We start from the raw sequence: 15282 nt of genomic DNA on the forward strand, positions 1-15282 counted from the left end.
TGGACTCAGAAGAATGCTCTAAGTAGTACATTTCTAAACATGGGGGTAAGTGTTGACATTATATAAATAGAATATGGAAATAAAACTACATCCTATGAAAGAAACTATTGGTTGTTGCTCAATCATGAAGAAAAAAAATCAGAATCCATCAAAGAAACAACAATAGCTGACGTTCTGAGTCTGCTGCCATGACAAAGCTCACAATTTGCCTTTTTCAATTAGGCTGCAACTGTATCATCATCATTTTTGGATTATTGAATTAAATACAAAAGTAAGTCGGAAACACATTTCCACAGCGTCATAGAGAGGCATTCCTACGTCACAGATGTTAACTTTAGCTTTTGAAAGCTTAGCGCCCCTTCAGCACCCAGGACAGCAACAATCACTCTATCAAGACATGAGGCGATACGCTCATTGAAAATAAGCAAAGGTGACAACTCTAGAGTTAAGGGCTGTTATCTAAAGTAAGAGAAACTTTGAAAACAATATTCCTGACTGAAAGAAGTTTAAAGGAGCAATAACGGTATAATTCAATAGAATAAAAGGCCGGTTTATGTATAGCCTAGATCTTACCTTGTCTTGGTTGGGTAATGTCTGAGTCCTGTCAAACGTGTCATTTCCATTAATACTGATCAGTTCTGCATCTGCAGGTGGATACGGTGCGGGGAAAACCACTACGTCACTCTTCATTGTGTCTGAGTTGAAACACACGTCATACTGCTGAGTAGATTTAGAGTAAGACCAGCTCCCATCAGGGTGTGTGGTGATCACTGGGGCGCTGTGCATGCTAAAACTGTCGTCTGTCCTTAAGCATTTTACAGCTATTAAACTGATGAGGCTCAGGAAAAATATTACTGACACCGAGGCAATGGCGATGAGCAAATACAAGTTTAAATCAGAGAAGCTCTCCTCCTTTCTTGGTACGTTTCTGTATTGAGTCTGGATTTCGCCTGTACTTTCAACCACCACTACATCAATAGACACAGTCGCTGACAGTGAGGGTTCTCCGTTATCAGAAACCAACACCACCAACGGGTGAGTTTTCAGGTCATTGTCACTCATTCGCCTCTTAGTCCTAAGTTCCCCGGTGCTGGTTCCGATTCGGAAGAGGTTGGTTCCCTTGGGCTCAGAGATGTGATAAGAAAGCAGCGCATTGTAGCCAGAGTCGGAGTCTACAGCCCTGATCTTGGCCACAAAGTAGCCCGCTTCAGCAGAATAGGGAATGTTCTCAGTGTTAACGGTGCCGTGATCAGAATAGGGCGCGAGAATCCCAGGACTGTTGTCATTCTCATCCAGAATAAAAACGTTCACAGTCACGTTGCTGCTGAGCGGAGGAATACCAGAGTCTGTGGCCTGAACTTTAAAACTGAATGTTTTTATCTCCTCATAGTTAAAAGACTGAAGACTGACTATATCTCCAGTATCCGAGTTTATATTTACAGAAGATGATACGAAAACACGTTTATCTAATGAAGAATAAGTTACTTTTGCATTTTCATCTGAGTCTGGGTCAAAAGCAGACGTCGTACAAATAACATCTCCTACCGGACTGTTCTCTTTTACATACACATGAATCACTGGTTCTGAGAAGCGAGGAGCGTTGTCATTCACGTCAGAAACGTGTACAGTAATAACGCTGGTGCTAGAGAGAGGCGGGGTCCCTTCATCCGTAGCTGCGATGGTGACATTATACTGAGAAGCACTCTCTCTGTCAAGAGGCCCATCTACTACTAAAGAATAATGATTAGTATAAGAGCTCTTTATCGTAAATGGTACGGAGTCTAGTATTTTAACCTGTACGGCGCCATTTTTGCCTGCGTCATTGTCAATTATTGTTATCAGGCCAACCATTGTCCCTAATGACGCATCCTCTTTTACAACGTTAACTAAAGACGTGACAGATATCTCTGGTGGATTGTCATTCACGTCGGTAATTTCGACCAGCACTTTACAGTGAGATGCTCTTGGCTTGTGGCCTTTGTCTTTAGCTTGGACACGGATTTCAAACGCGTTGTTTGTCTCGTGATCAACCACGCCTTTCACAGTGATTTCTCCAGTAACGGAATTAATTTCAAATGCATCAATGCTATTGTCATTGTTTTGGTTGATAAAACTATACACTATTTCTCCGTTTAGCCCCTCATCTGAATCTTTCGCTTCAACCATAATCACGGAGCTACCCGGAGGCGTATTCTCAGGAATACGAGCTTTGTAGAGGGGCTTTGAGAAAATAGGAATATTATCGTTAACATCCTCTACATTTATTATAATAAGTGATGTCCCTGATCGAGGAGGTTTTCCTCCATCTACAGCGGTCAGTGTGAGCTGGATCACAGGCTGTTTCTCTCGGTCTAAAGCTTTCTGCAGCACTAACTCAGCAGACACACTCTGCTCTCCACCGCTCTGTACATCCAGGGAAAAGTGTTCATTCGGGCTCAGCTTGTAGCTCTTTACCGAGTTAGCTCCTATGTCCGCGTCGTAGGCGCTGTCCATAGGAAATCTCTCACCTGGAAATGCAGACTCCGATACATTCAAATATGTTTTAGGAGACCTAAACGATGGCGAGTTATCATTTATATCCAAAACATTCACTTCAAAGCGGTATAGGTTCAATGGCGAATTCACAATGGCTTCTAGCGTTAAGGAACACTTCGTGCTCCGAGTACAGAGCTCGTCTCTGTCTATTCTCTCCCTCACGGACAAAATGCCAGTCTTTGTATTTACATCGAAATACCTCTTATTGAGTCCCGAAATCTCAAACCCGCGATATTCAAGGTCCTGCACGTTAAGATGCAAATCCTTCGCGAAATGTCCAACAACAGTGCCCGGGTTAGATTCCTCCGATATGGAATAGACAATCTGTGCTGATGCGATACTCCAAAGATGGGACAACGGCAGAAGGTAGTACATCCACGAATGAAAACTAAACGCTTGGTGAGTCATTGTGACAGTATTCTGTTTACCAACCCTTCAGCTACCAAAAGCAGCTATCGTCCGCATAGCTGCGTAATTTCTTAAAATCCAAAACAGATCCAGACGAGATCCACGATGTTCTGCTGCTCGGGCAAACAAAGCCTTTTTTTCGACACCGAACAATGCCCCTGTAAAGGGAGGAGCCTCAAACAACGAGCGAGGATTTACACGGTGTGAGCAGATAGCGACACCGGGTGGATATCTACAGAGAAAACGGAACAACTCGGCTATAGATTTCTTTGGAAGTGAAGACCAAAAACAGCAATCCCCCCAAAAACACATAAAAGGTAACAGTGGCCATACAAGCTATGGATCATGACCGTAATATCTGTTGATATCCGACGATATTGGTGAGTTCTACAGTATTTTAAATATGAGGAGGTAAAAACTACTCCATTTGATTCGGCCTAGTTAACATAGACACCAGAACCCAAATGTTCAGCCACTTCATCAGACAAACTTCTCGCAAACGGGCGTGATGCGTTTCAGCACCATGGAGAGCGAGACCACTCTCGTTTTAACCATGCAGGCAAATATTAAGCAAATGCTACAACTGGTACAAATGTTACAACTGGTACAACTGGTAACACAATGTTACAACTTCAGAACGTTCTAAAATAAAACGGATCATTCAAAAGAGTAACAAAACAACGTCATAATAACCAGCATAAGCAAAACAATGCAGATAAGTTGGTAGGCCTAAACAAAGGGGGAAAAACAGATTTCAGTTTTAACTGACCTGTAACTCTTACCTTGTCTTTGTTGGGTAATGTCTGAGTCCTGTCAAACGTGTCATTTCCATTAATACTGATCAATTCTGCATCTGCAGGTGGATATGGCGCGGGAAAAACCACTACGTCACTCTTCAGTGTGTCTGAGCTGAAACACACGTCATACTGCTGAGTAGATTTAGAGTAAGACCAGCTCCCGTCAGGGTGTGTGGTGATCACTGGGGCGCCGTACCTTTTGAAACTGTCGTCTGTCCTGAAGCATTTTACAGCTATTAAACTGATGAGGCTTAGTAAAAATATCACTGACACCGAGGCAATGGCGATCAGCAAATACAAGTTTAAATCAGAGAAGCTCTCCTCTATTCTCGGCACATTTATGAATTGAGTCTGGATTTCAATGGCACTTTCAACCACCACTACATCAATAGACACAGTCCCTGACAGTGAAGGTTCTCCGTTATCAGAAACCATCACGACCAACGGGTGAGTTTTCAGGTCATTGTCACTCATTCGCCTCTTAGTCCTTAGCTCCCCTGTGCTGGTTCCGATTCTGAAGAGGTTGGTTCCCTTGGGCTCAGAGATGTGATAAGAAAGCAGCGCATTGTAGCCAGAGTCGGAGTCTACAGCCCTGATCTTGGCCACAAAGTAGCCCGCTTCAGCAGAATAGGGAATGTTCTCAGAGTTAACGGTGCCGTGATCAGAATAGGGCGCGAGAATCCCAGGTCTGTTGTCATTCTCATCCAGAATAAAAACGTTCACAGTCACGTTGCTGCTGAGCGGAGGAACACCAGAGTCTGTGGCCTGAACTTTAAAACTGAATGTTTTTATGTCCTCATAGTTAAAGGACTGAAGACTGACTATATCTCCAGTATCTGAGTTTATATTTACAGAAGATGATATTGAAACACTTGTGTCTAATAATGAATACGTCATCTTTGCATTTTCATCTGAATCTGGATCAAAAGCAGACATCGTATAAATGACGTCACCTACCGGACTGTTCTCTTTAACATAAACATGAATAATGGGTTCTGAGAAGCGAGGAGTGTTGTCATTGACATCAGAAACGCGCACAGTAATAACGCTGGTGCTGGAGAGAGGCGGGGTCCCTTCGTCCGTAGCGATGATAGAGACATTATACTGAGAAGCACTCTCTCTGTCAAGAGGCCCGTCTACAACTAACGAATAATAGTTTTTATAGTTCGACTTTAATTTAAAAGGAACAGCCTCAACAAGATTACAGTTAGTTAGGCCATTTTTCCCTCCGTCTTTATCTATCACTGTCACCAAGGCGACTACCGTGCCTATTCCACTATCCTCTTTGACTGGGCTCATTAATGATGTCACTGATATTTCAGGAGCATTGTCATTGACATCAACAACCTCAACTAATACTTTACAATAACCACTGCGAGGTGAGGAGCCTTGGTCCGTTGCTTGTACACGTATTTCATATGCTGCGTTTTCCTCCTGATCCAAATGTCCTTTGACAGTCATTTCACCTGTATCTGAATTCAGGGCAAACATATCAGCAGGATTCAGATTCCCACGCTCAATGAATGAATACACAAGTTTACTGTTTAGTCCTTCGTCTAAATCAGTAGCACTGAGTGTTAAGACTGTGGTCCCAAAAGGTATATTCTCAGGCACACTGACCTTATACAGCGGCTTGCTAAATGAGGGTGAATTATCATTAGAATCTATGACATTTACAACAATAGGCAACGTTCCGGATTGTGGAGGTTTTCCTCCATCTACAGCGGTCAGTGTGAGCTGGATCACAGGCTGTTTCTCTCGGTCTAAAGCTTTCTGCAGCACTAACTCAGCAGACACACTCTGCTCTCCACCGTTCTGTACATCCAGGGAAAAGTGTTCATTCGGGCTCAGCTTGTAGCTTTTTACCGAGTTACTGCCGGTATCTGCGTCATTCGCTATTGGTAGTGGGTATCGCTCGCCGGGGTATGAAGATTCAGATATGTTAAAAGTAGCAACTTTTTTAATGAATGACGGAGAATTGTCATTGATGTCTAAAATATTCACCTCAATGCGGTGGAGAAGCATAGGATGGCTCAATATCGCCTCTATATTTAGAGAGCACTTTACCGTATTCGGACAAAGCTCCTCTCTGTCTATTCTCTCGTTAACGAACAGTACTCCTGTTTTCAGATTCGCATCAAAATAGCTCTTACTGTGTCCCGATACAATCCTAAGACCCCTCGACTCCAGTTCGTGTACATTAAGGTTTAAATCCTTAGCGAGATTCCCCACAAACGTGCCCTTGTCCACCTCCTCTGAAACGGAGTAAGAGATCTGCGCTGCAGACCAGTCAAATAAACAAAGCAACGCGACGCACTGAATCCAAACGCTTTCTCTTTGTCCTCGACGAATCATGGTTGTTTTTTCAAAATAAATTAATCCAACAGAATATAGTCACATATCCACCAAACCTAAAAATCTGTCAAATGTTTTTTTTAAATCCACCCAGCCCATTCCGTCTCACCACCATTCGAGAGTTTCGCATCACAATGCTCTCGAGACTGGTGACGCTAGGCTCTTTTTCAGTCAGAGGAGGAGTCATAGAACATCAGTGACTTCATTTCCTTCTGTGGTCTATAGTGACACCGTGTGCCACTTGCATTTCATTTGTTGTTAGAACACTGCGATGACCTCAAGTCGACAATATCATACTGGACATTTACTCACCGAAAGGCCCAAGTGTTAAAAAGGACAAATGTGCTGTTACATGCAAAACACAGGGAACGTAGCTACATGCAAGTAAATTAACTTCACGTAAAGAAATACATTTCACATGGTCATGTTCTGATAACAATGACAGAAGCTAAAACAATCAAAGATCAGTAGTGCGGACTAAAACGTAAGGCATTGACACGGAAAGCTCACTGGTCTACCATTCTATCTTTATTTAACTAGGCTAGTCAGGGAAGAACAAATTCTTACTTTCAATGACGGCTTAGAAACAGTGGGTTAACGGCCTTGTTCAGGAGCAGAACGAAAGAGTTTAACCTTGTCAGCTCCGGGATTCGATCTTACAACCTTTTGGTGATTAGTCCAACGCTCCAACCACTAGGCTACCTAATGCTCTCAAGACTACAAATACACAATACTCATGAACACATTTCCACGTTGCATCTATTCCGTTACACCAGTGGAAGGTATCAATACGTTTACATATTTTGTTTGCCTTCACCTCCCTTATCTCACCTCACTTGCTCATATTGTATATAGACTTATTTTCACTGTATTATTGACTGTATGTTTGTTTTACTCCATGTGTAACTATGTGTTGTTGTATGTGTCGAACTGCTTTGCTTTATCTTGGCCAGGTCGCAATTGTAAATGAGAACGTGTTCTCAATTTGCCTACCTGGTTAAATAAAGGTGAAATAAATAAATAAATAAATAAAACATGCGTTACACACTAATCATTCGATATTAAATTGATTATGGCAGTAGGGAGATTATGCAATCGTCATGTAAAGACGCTACTCTGCGTATCTTAATGAGTGTAATGTCAAAATCGAAGTAAGCACACGCCGATTAATACAGCTGGTTTCCCGAGCAATCTTTCGAATTATTAGGACGTGTAAACATCTTAATCGGCGTTCCAGCGATGTACTTGATCTGCGCATGTGCTAGCACCAGCTGAGCCAGCCTCCCTCTTTATCTAGAGTGAAGTGAGTTCGGAACAACTGAATGTACGCTTCTTAGAAGTAGGTCTCACATACAAACTTTATATACCCGAACTCAGAATAAAATATGCTTCCCAAAAATAACATGGTCGCTGTGGTAGAACGTTTATTTTGATTGACGGTTTTCTGCACGTATCAGAGTGCCACCAGCTGGCCTGATTTCAAATGTGTTCATGTAAAAAAGATTATTAGGGGAATCGTTATTCTTGCAAAGCATATACACGTTTTAATCGAACTAATATATGAATCTGACTATCCACAATAATAGCATTATGTTGTGCATGTAACCGCATTCAATGTTAAATGAACACTGCCCCTAATCAGAGCACAAACGGTTTCAGTGCCATGGACTGTGCTAGGAGTTCCCCACTTGCTGAACATAGACATTTGAAAGGAAAAGCTACGGTAGAAATGGCTAAAGAAATCTCCCTGAGGGTAACATAGTCATTATCAATTCTGTAGCCTAATATCAATCTCAATATTTTTTAGGCAAGTCAGTTGAGAACAAATTCTTATTTACAATGACGGCCTACTCCGCCCAAACCCTAAACTTGACGACGCTTGGCTAATTGTGCGCAGCCCTATGGAACTCCCAATCACGTCTGGTCGTGATACAGCTTGGAATCGAACAAGGGTCTGTAGTGACGCCTCTCGCACTGAAATGCAGTGCTTTAGACCGGTGCGCCACTCGGGAGATGTAGCTGCATATTTCCCATACGCTGTATACGTTCCTGCCTATTTACTCACAATATCCTATACATACATTACACGTTGCTGGGGACTGACACATTTACACATTTAAGAAGTGCAACATTTCTGTAGCCTATAGCATCATAGAAAGCCAATCACAAGTCATAAAGCATTGCAGGCTTGGCGCGAATCTTTAGCTTCGAAGTTTAGCGCGCATTCAGCACCAGGGACAGCAACGCCCACTTTATGAAGCCAGGAGGCCACACACGCAGTACAAACAATGTCAATGTGAAAACTTTGGAGAGGATGGCTGTTTTCAAAGTAAGAGTGACTTTGAAAACAATATTCTTTGACTGCAAGTTAAAGGATTAAAACATATATAATTCAATATAAAATGTATAGGCCGGTTTATGTAGAGATCTCACCTTGTCTTGGTTGGGTAATGTTTGAGTCCTGTTCAACGTGTCATTTCCATTAATACTGATCAGTTCTGCATCTGCAGGTGGATACGGTGCGGGGAAAACCACTACGTCACTCTTCAGTGTGTCTGAGCTGAAACACACGTCATACTGCTGAGTAGATTTAGAGTAAGACCAGCTCCCGTCAGGGTGTGTGGTAATCATTGGGGCGCCGTACCTTTTGAAACTGTCATCTGTATTGTGCCATTTTACAGCGATTAAAATAATGACGCTCAATAAAAATATCACTGACACCGAGGCAATGGCGATCAGCAAATACAGGTTTAAATCAGAGAAGCTCTCCTCCTTTCTCGGTACATTTTTGAATTGAGTCTGTATTTCACCTGTACTTTCAACCACCACTACATCGATAGACACAGTCGCTGACAGTGAGGGTTCTCCGTTATCAGAAACCAACACCACCAACGGGTGAGTTTTCAGGTCATTGTCACTCATTCGCCTCTTAGTCCTTAGTTCCCCGGTGCTGGTTCCGATTCGGAAGAGGTTGGTCCCCTTAGGCTCAGAGATGTGATAAGAAAGCAGCGCATTGTAGCCAGAGTCGGAGTCTACAGCCCTGATCTTGGCCACAAAGTAGCCCGCTTCAGCAGAATAGGGAATGTTCTCAGAGTTAACGGTGCCGTGATCAGAATAGGGCGCGAGAATCCCAGGTCTGTTGTCATTCTCATCCAGAATAAAAACGTTCACAGTCACGTTGCTGCTGAGCGGAGGAATACCAGAGTCTGTGGCCTGAACTTTAAACTGGAACTTTTTTATCTCCTCATAGTTAAAAGACTGAAGACTGATTATATCTCCTGTATCTGAGTTTATATTTACAGCTGATGATATTGAAACACTTTTATCTAATAATGAATATGTCACTTTTGCATTTTCATCTGAATCTGGATCAAAAGCAGACGTCGTATAAATGACGTCACCTACCGGACTGTTCTCTTTCACATAAACATTAATAATTGATTCTGAGAAGCGAGGAGCGTTGTCATTCACATCAGAAACGTCTACAGTAATAACTCTGGTGCTGGAGAGAGGAGGGGTCCCTTCATCCGTAGCTGTGATGGTGACATTGTACTGAGCAGTGCTCTCCCTATCAAGAGGCCCGTCTACCACTAAAGAATACTCGTTTTTGTAGTTCGACTTTAGTTTGAAAGGGACAGACCCTACAAGATTACAGTTGGTGAGGCCATTTTTACCTCCATCTTTATCATTTACCGTGACCAAGGCGACCACAGACATTAACTCAGCATCCTCTCTCACTGGGCTCATAAGTGACGTGACGGATATTTCAGGGGTATTGTCATTAACATCAATAACTTCCACTAACACTTTACCATGGGCATTGCGAGGAGAGTGCCCACGATCTGACACCTGCACACGAATTTCGTATGCAGCGTTTTCCTCATAATCTAACTTCCCCTTAAGTTTAATTTCACCTGTGTCTGAATTGATGGAAAATGTATCGGCAGGGTTAAAATGTCCCCGTTCAATGAAAGAATAAACAAGATCACCATTTACCCCCTCATCTAAATCAGTGGCGGTGATTGTTAATATAGATGACGCAAAGGCAACGTTTTCAGAAACACATGCCTTGTAAAGGGATTGGCTAAATACTGGCGTATTGTCATTTACATCCATTACGTTAACAATAATCTGTAACGTTCCGGATCTTGGAGGATTTCCTCCATCTACAGCGGTCAGGGTGAGCTGGATAACGGGCTGTTTCTCTCGGTCTAAAGCTTTCTGCAGTACTAACTCAGCAGACACACTCTGCTCTCCACCGCTCTGTACATCCAGGGAAAAGTGTTCATTCGGGCTCAGCTTGTAGCTCTTTACCGAGTTACTGCCCGTATCTGCGTCATTGGCTACCGGTAGAAGGTATCTCTCACCGGGATATGAGGATTCTGAAATATTTAATAATTTCACGGTTTCACGAAAAGATGGTGCATTGTCATTTATGTCAAAGATATTCACCTCTATACGGTGGAGCTGCGTAGGATGGCTCAATATGGCCTGTATGTTTAGCGAACACTTTACCGTATTCGGACAAAGCTCTTCTCTGTCTAGCCTCTCGTTAACATATAGAATTCCTGTTTTCAAATTCGCCTCGAAATACCTCTTAGGCCTACTGTGTCCCGATACAATCCTTAGACCCCTCGACTCCAGTTCGTGTACATTAAGGTTTAAATCCTTAGCGAGATTCCCCACAAACGTGCCTTTGTCCACCTCCTCTGAAACGGAGTAAGAGATCTGCGCTGCAGACCAGTCAAATAAACAAAGCAACGCGACGCACTGAATCCAAACGATTTCTCTTTGTCGTTGACTACCCATCTCTGCTTGTAAAAAAAATGTATCCCAATAGAAAAGTCACATATCCATGAATTTCCAAAAAGTATATTGTAGAGATCCTCTACACAGCCGAGACCTCTCCACCTCACCACCGTTCGAGATTTTCTGATCGCAAAGCTCTCGGGAGTGGTGACGAAATTCTCTTTCTTATTAAGAGAGGAGGAGTCATAGAATATCAGCGACGACATTCATTTCTGTGGTCTATAGCGACACCGTGTGTTGCTGTTATACATTGCCTATATTACACGTGTAAAATAAGATCCTATAGTAGATCTTTCACTTGTTGTTAGAATTTCACTCACGTTAGAATACTGAGAATACTCGTGTTGGACATTTACTACCCGAAATGCCTAGCTATGTATTTAAAAGGACAAACGTTCTGTTCAATGCAAAACGCAGGAAAGTAGCTAAAGAAAGGTCAACCTCATATAGTAAAATAAACGTTCACACAGTCATGTCCTGATAACAATGACAGAAGTCATGATAAAGACTCACACGGGATATTGCTATGCTAAGCTCAAGTGTAACACCGTGACGCTCTCAAGACTGCAAAGAAACACCTCAAACGTGAATTCCCAAATTGCATCTATTCCATTACACCAGTGACAAGTATTAAGTAAAAAAAAACAGTGCCCCAATCAGCAGAGATCAAAAACGGTTTCAACACCATGGACAGCATTCTGTAAGATTTTACCGCTTACTGAACATAGATAGACCTTTGGAAACAAATATAGGCCTACGGGTTGAAATGGACAAATATACGACAGTATGCACATTTAGGCGTTCAATGTCGATGATAATGATGTAGCCTATATCATCAATCTGCAATATGATGCATACTTATGTAACGGATGTCAAATGGCTAGCGCACCACCACTAACTAGCTAGCCATTTCACATCCGTTACACTTACATTTCCCATATGTTCCACCTTATTTTCTCGCAATACTCTACGTATACAAATGCTAGGGTGAGAAAATTTTACAAATTCGTCAAGATGAAACACTATTGAGAAGTGTCGTGGAAAGTCATTTATTCATACGTCAGAGAGCATTGAACGCTTCGCGCGAATCTTCATTTCAGAAGATTAACACACCTTCAGCACCAGGGACAGCAAATCTCGCTGTATGAAGCCAGGAGGCCAAAGGCATAGTGCCAAACAAATCCATTGTGATAATTCTGAAGTGGATGGCTCTTTTCAAGGTAAGAGGAACTTTGAAAACAGTTATCTTTGACTACGGGGAGATCAAAGGAGTAATTCATGAAGCAATACTTCGATATGCAAATAGGCTCGTTTATGTATAGATCTTACCTTGTCCTTGTTGGGTAATGTCTGAGTCCTGTCAAACGTGTCATTTCCATTAATACTGATCAGTTCTGCATCTGCAGGTGGATACGGTGCGGGGAAAACCACTACGTCACTCTTCAGTGTGTCTGAGTTGAAACACACGTCATACTGCTGAGTAGATTTAGAGTAAGACCAGCTCCCGTCAGGGTGTGTGGTGATCACTGGGGCGCCGTACCTTTTGAAACTGTCGTCTGTCCTGAAGCATTTTACAGCGATTAAACTGATCAGGCTCAGGAAAAATATCACTGACACCGAGGCAATGGCGATGAGCAAATACAAGTTTAAATCAGAGAAGCTCTCCTCCTTTCTTGGTACGTTTCTGTATTGAGTCTGGATTTCACCTGTACTTTCAACCACCACTACGTCAATAGACACAGTCGCTGACAGTGAGGGTTCTCCGTTATCAGAAACTATCACGACCAACGGGTGAGTTTTCAGGTCATTGTCACTCATTCGCCTCTTAGTTCTTAGTTCCCCGGTGCTGGTTCCGATTCGGAAGAGGTTGGTCCCCTTAGGCTCAGAGATGTGATAAGAAAGCAGCGCATTGTAGCCAGAGTCGGAGTCTACAGCCCTGATCTTGGCCACAAAGTAGCCCGCTTCAGCAGAATAGGGAATGTTCTCAGAGTTAACGGTGCCGTGATCAGAATAGGGCGCGAGAATCCCAGGTCTGTTGTCATTCTCATCCAGAATAAAAACGTTCACAGTCACGTTGCTGCTGAGCGGAGGAACACCAGAGTCTGTAGCCTGAACTTTAAAACTGAATGTTTTTATCTCCTCATAGTTAAAAGACTGAAGACTGACTATATCTCCTGTTTCTGAGTTTATATTTACAGAAGATGATGTTGAAACACTTGTGTCTAATAATGAATACGTCATCTTTGCATTTTCATCTGAATCTGGATCAAAAGAAGACATCTTATAAATGACGTCACCTACCGGACTGTTCTCTTTCACATAAACATTAATAATTGATTCTGAGAAGCGAGGAGCGTTGTCATTCACATCAGAAACGCGCACAGTAATAACGTGGGTGCTGGAGAGAGGCGGGGTCCCTCCATCCGTAACTGTGACAGTGACATTGTACTGAGCAGTGCTCTCTCTGTCAAGAGGCCCGTCTACCACTAACGAAAAATAGTTTTTATAGTTCGACTTTAGTTTAAAAGGAACAGAGCCAACAAGTTTACAGTTGGTGAGGCCGTTTTTCCCTCCATCTTTATCTATCACAGTTACCAAGGCGACCACTGTCCCCATTTCACTATCCTCTTTCACTGGGCTCATAAGTGACGTCACCGAGACTTCAGGGGCATTGTCGTTGACATCAATAACTTCTACCAACACTTTAGAATAACCACTGCGGGGTGAGGGACCTTGGTCAGTTGCTTGCACCCGGATTTCATACGCAGCATTTACTTCATGATCCAAATTCGCCTTTACAGTCATTTCCCCAGTGTCTGGATTCAGGGCAAATATATCAGCAGGATTCAGATTCCCACGCTCAACGAATGAATACACAAGTTTACTATGTAATCCTTCGTCTAAATCCGTAGCACTGAGTGTTAAGACTGTGGTCCCAAACGGTATATTCTCAGGCACACTGACCTTATACAGCGGCTTGCTAAATGAGGGTGAATTATCATTAGAATCTATGACATTTACAACAATAGGCAGCGTTCCGGATTGTGGAGGTTTTCCTCCATCTACAGCGGTCAGTGTGAGCTGGATCACAGGCTGTTTCTCTCGGTCTAAAGCTTTCTGCAGCACTAACTCAGCAGACACACTCTGCTCTCCACCGTTCTGTACATCCAGGGAGAAGTGTTCATTCGGGCTCAGCTTGTAGCTCTTTACCGAGTTACTGCCGGTATCTGCGTCATTCGCTATTGGTAGTGGGTATCGCTCGCCGGGGTATGAAGATTCAGATATGTTAAAAGTAGCAACCTTTTTAATGAATGACGGAGAATTGTCATTGATGTCTAAAATATTCACCTCAATGCGGTGGAGAAGCATAGGATGGCTCAATATGGCCTCTATATTTAGAGAGCACTTTACCGTATTCGGACAAAGCTCCTCTCTGTCTATTCTCTCGTTAACGAGCAGTACTCCTGTTTTCAGATTCGCATCAAAATAGCTCTTACTGTGTCCCGATACAATCCTAAGACCCCTCGACTCCAGTTCCTGTACTTTAAGGTTTAAATCCTTAGCGAGATTCCCCACAAACGTGCCTTTGTCCACCTCCTCTGAAACGGAGTAAGAGATCTGCGCTGCAGACCAGTCAAATAAACAAAGCAACGCGACGCACTGAATCCAAACGCTTTCTCTTTGTCTTCGACGACCCATCGCTGCTTGTACAAAGTCAATTAATCCAATAGAAAATATTCACATATCAATGAAACCTAAAAAAAATACTAATAATCAGTTAGAGAGATCCTGTACACAACCCCGCCCTCTCAGTCTCACCACCATTCGAGTGTCTCTTGACAAAGGCGCTCGAGACTGGTGACTCTATTCTCTTTATCATTCAGAGAGGAGGAGTCATAGAATATCAAATTCTGTGGTCTATAGCGACATCGTGTGTTGTTCATAGCCTATATTACTCATGTAATATAAGAGTGTATATTATTTGACTAGTTAGAATACGGAGGTAAACTCCAGTGGACAGTCTCGTGTTGGACATCCGCTACACGGAATTACCTTGTCTTTATTAAAGGACAAGCGTTCTATTCAATGCAAAACCCGGGGAAAGTAGCCAACGAAAGGTCAACCCAACATAACGAAACAAATGTTCAGATGGTCATGTTCTGATAACATTGACAGCAGCTAGAACAATTAACGAGGAGTAAAGACCGAAGGGATATCGATATACAAAGCTCAAGGGGTTAACAGTGTGATGCGCTCTGACTGCAAAGTGAAAAAAACGTTGCATCCATTCCATTACACCAGTGACAAGCATTCGTCTAAAGAGAACACTGCTCCCATCAGCGGAGAGCAAAAACGGTTTCAGCACCATGGAAAGCTT

At 42.7% G+C, this 15282-nt stretch overlaps 1 protein-coding gene across 42 annotated transcripts in view; it reads right to left on the reverse strand.

Moving 5' to 3' along the window:
* The window catches only part of LOC129857954 (protocadherin alpha-C2-like), a 296503-nt gene that overhangs the window by 64878 nt on the left and 216343 nt on the right, over positions 1-15282 (reverse strand). Inside the window, exon 1 of one of the 42 annotated variants that reach the window (XM_055926701.1) lies at positions 12234-14770. The exons of 38 other annotated variants lie outside the window; for them this stretch is intronic. In XM_055926701.1, the coding sequence (XP_055782676.1) occupies positions 12234-14603 (2370 nt within the window). In that variant the 5' untranslated portion in view covers positions 14604-14770. Of the gene's footprint in view, positions 1-573; positions 3627-3725; positions 7309-8528; positions 11052-12233; positions 14771-15282 lie in introns of those variants that run through there. 3 more of the 42 variants (XM_055926696.1, XM_055926698.1, XM_055926699.1) reach the window with 3 other exon arrangements.

This window comes from Salvelinus fontinalis, chromosome 6 (genome assembly GCF_029448725.1).
Source record: "Salvelinus fontinalis isolate EN_2023a chromosome 6, ASM2944872v1, whole genome shotgun sequence".
NCBI classification, from domain to species: domain Eukaryota; kingdom Metazoa; phylum Chordata; class Actinopteri; order Salmoniformes; family Salmonidae; genus Salvelinus; species Salvelinus fontinalis.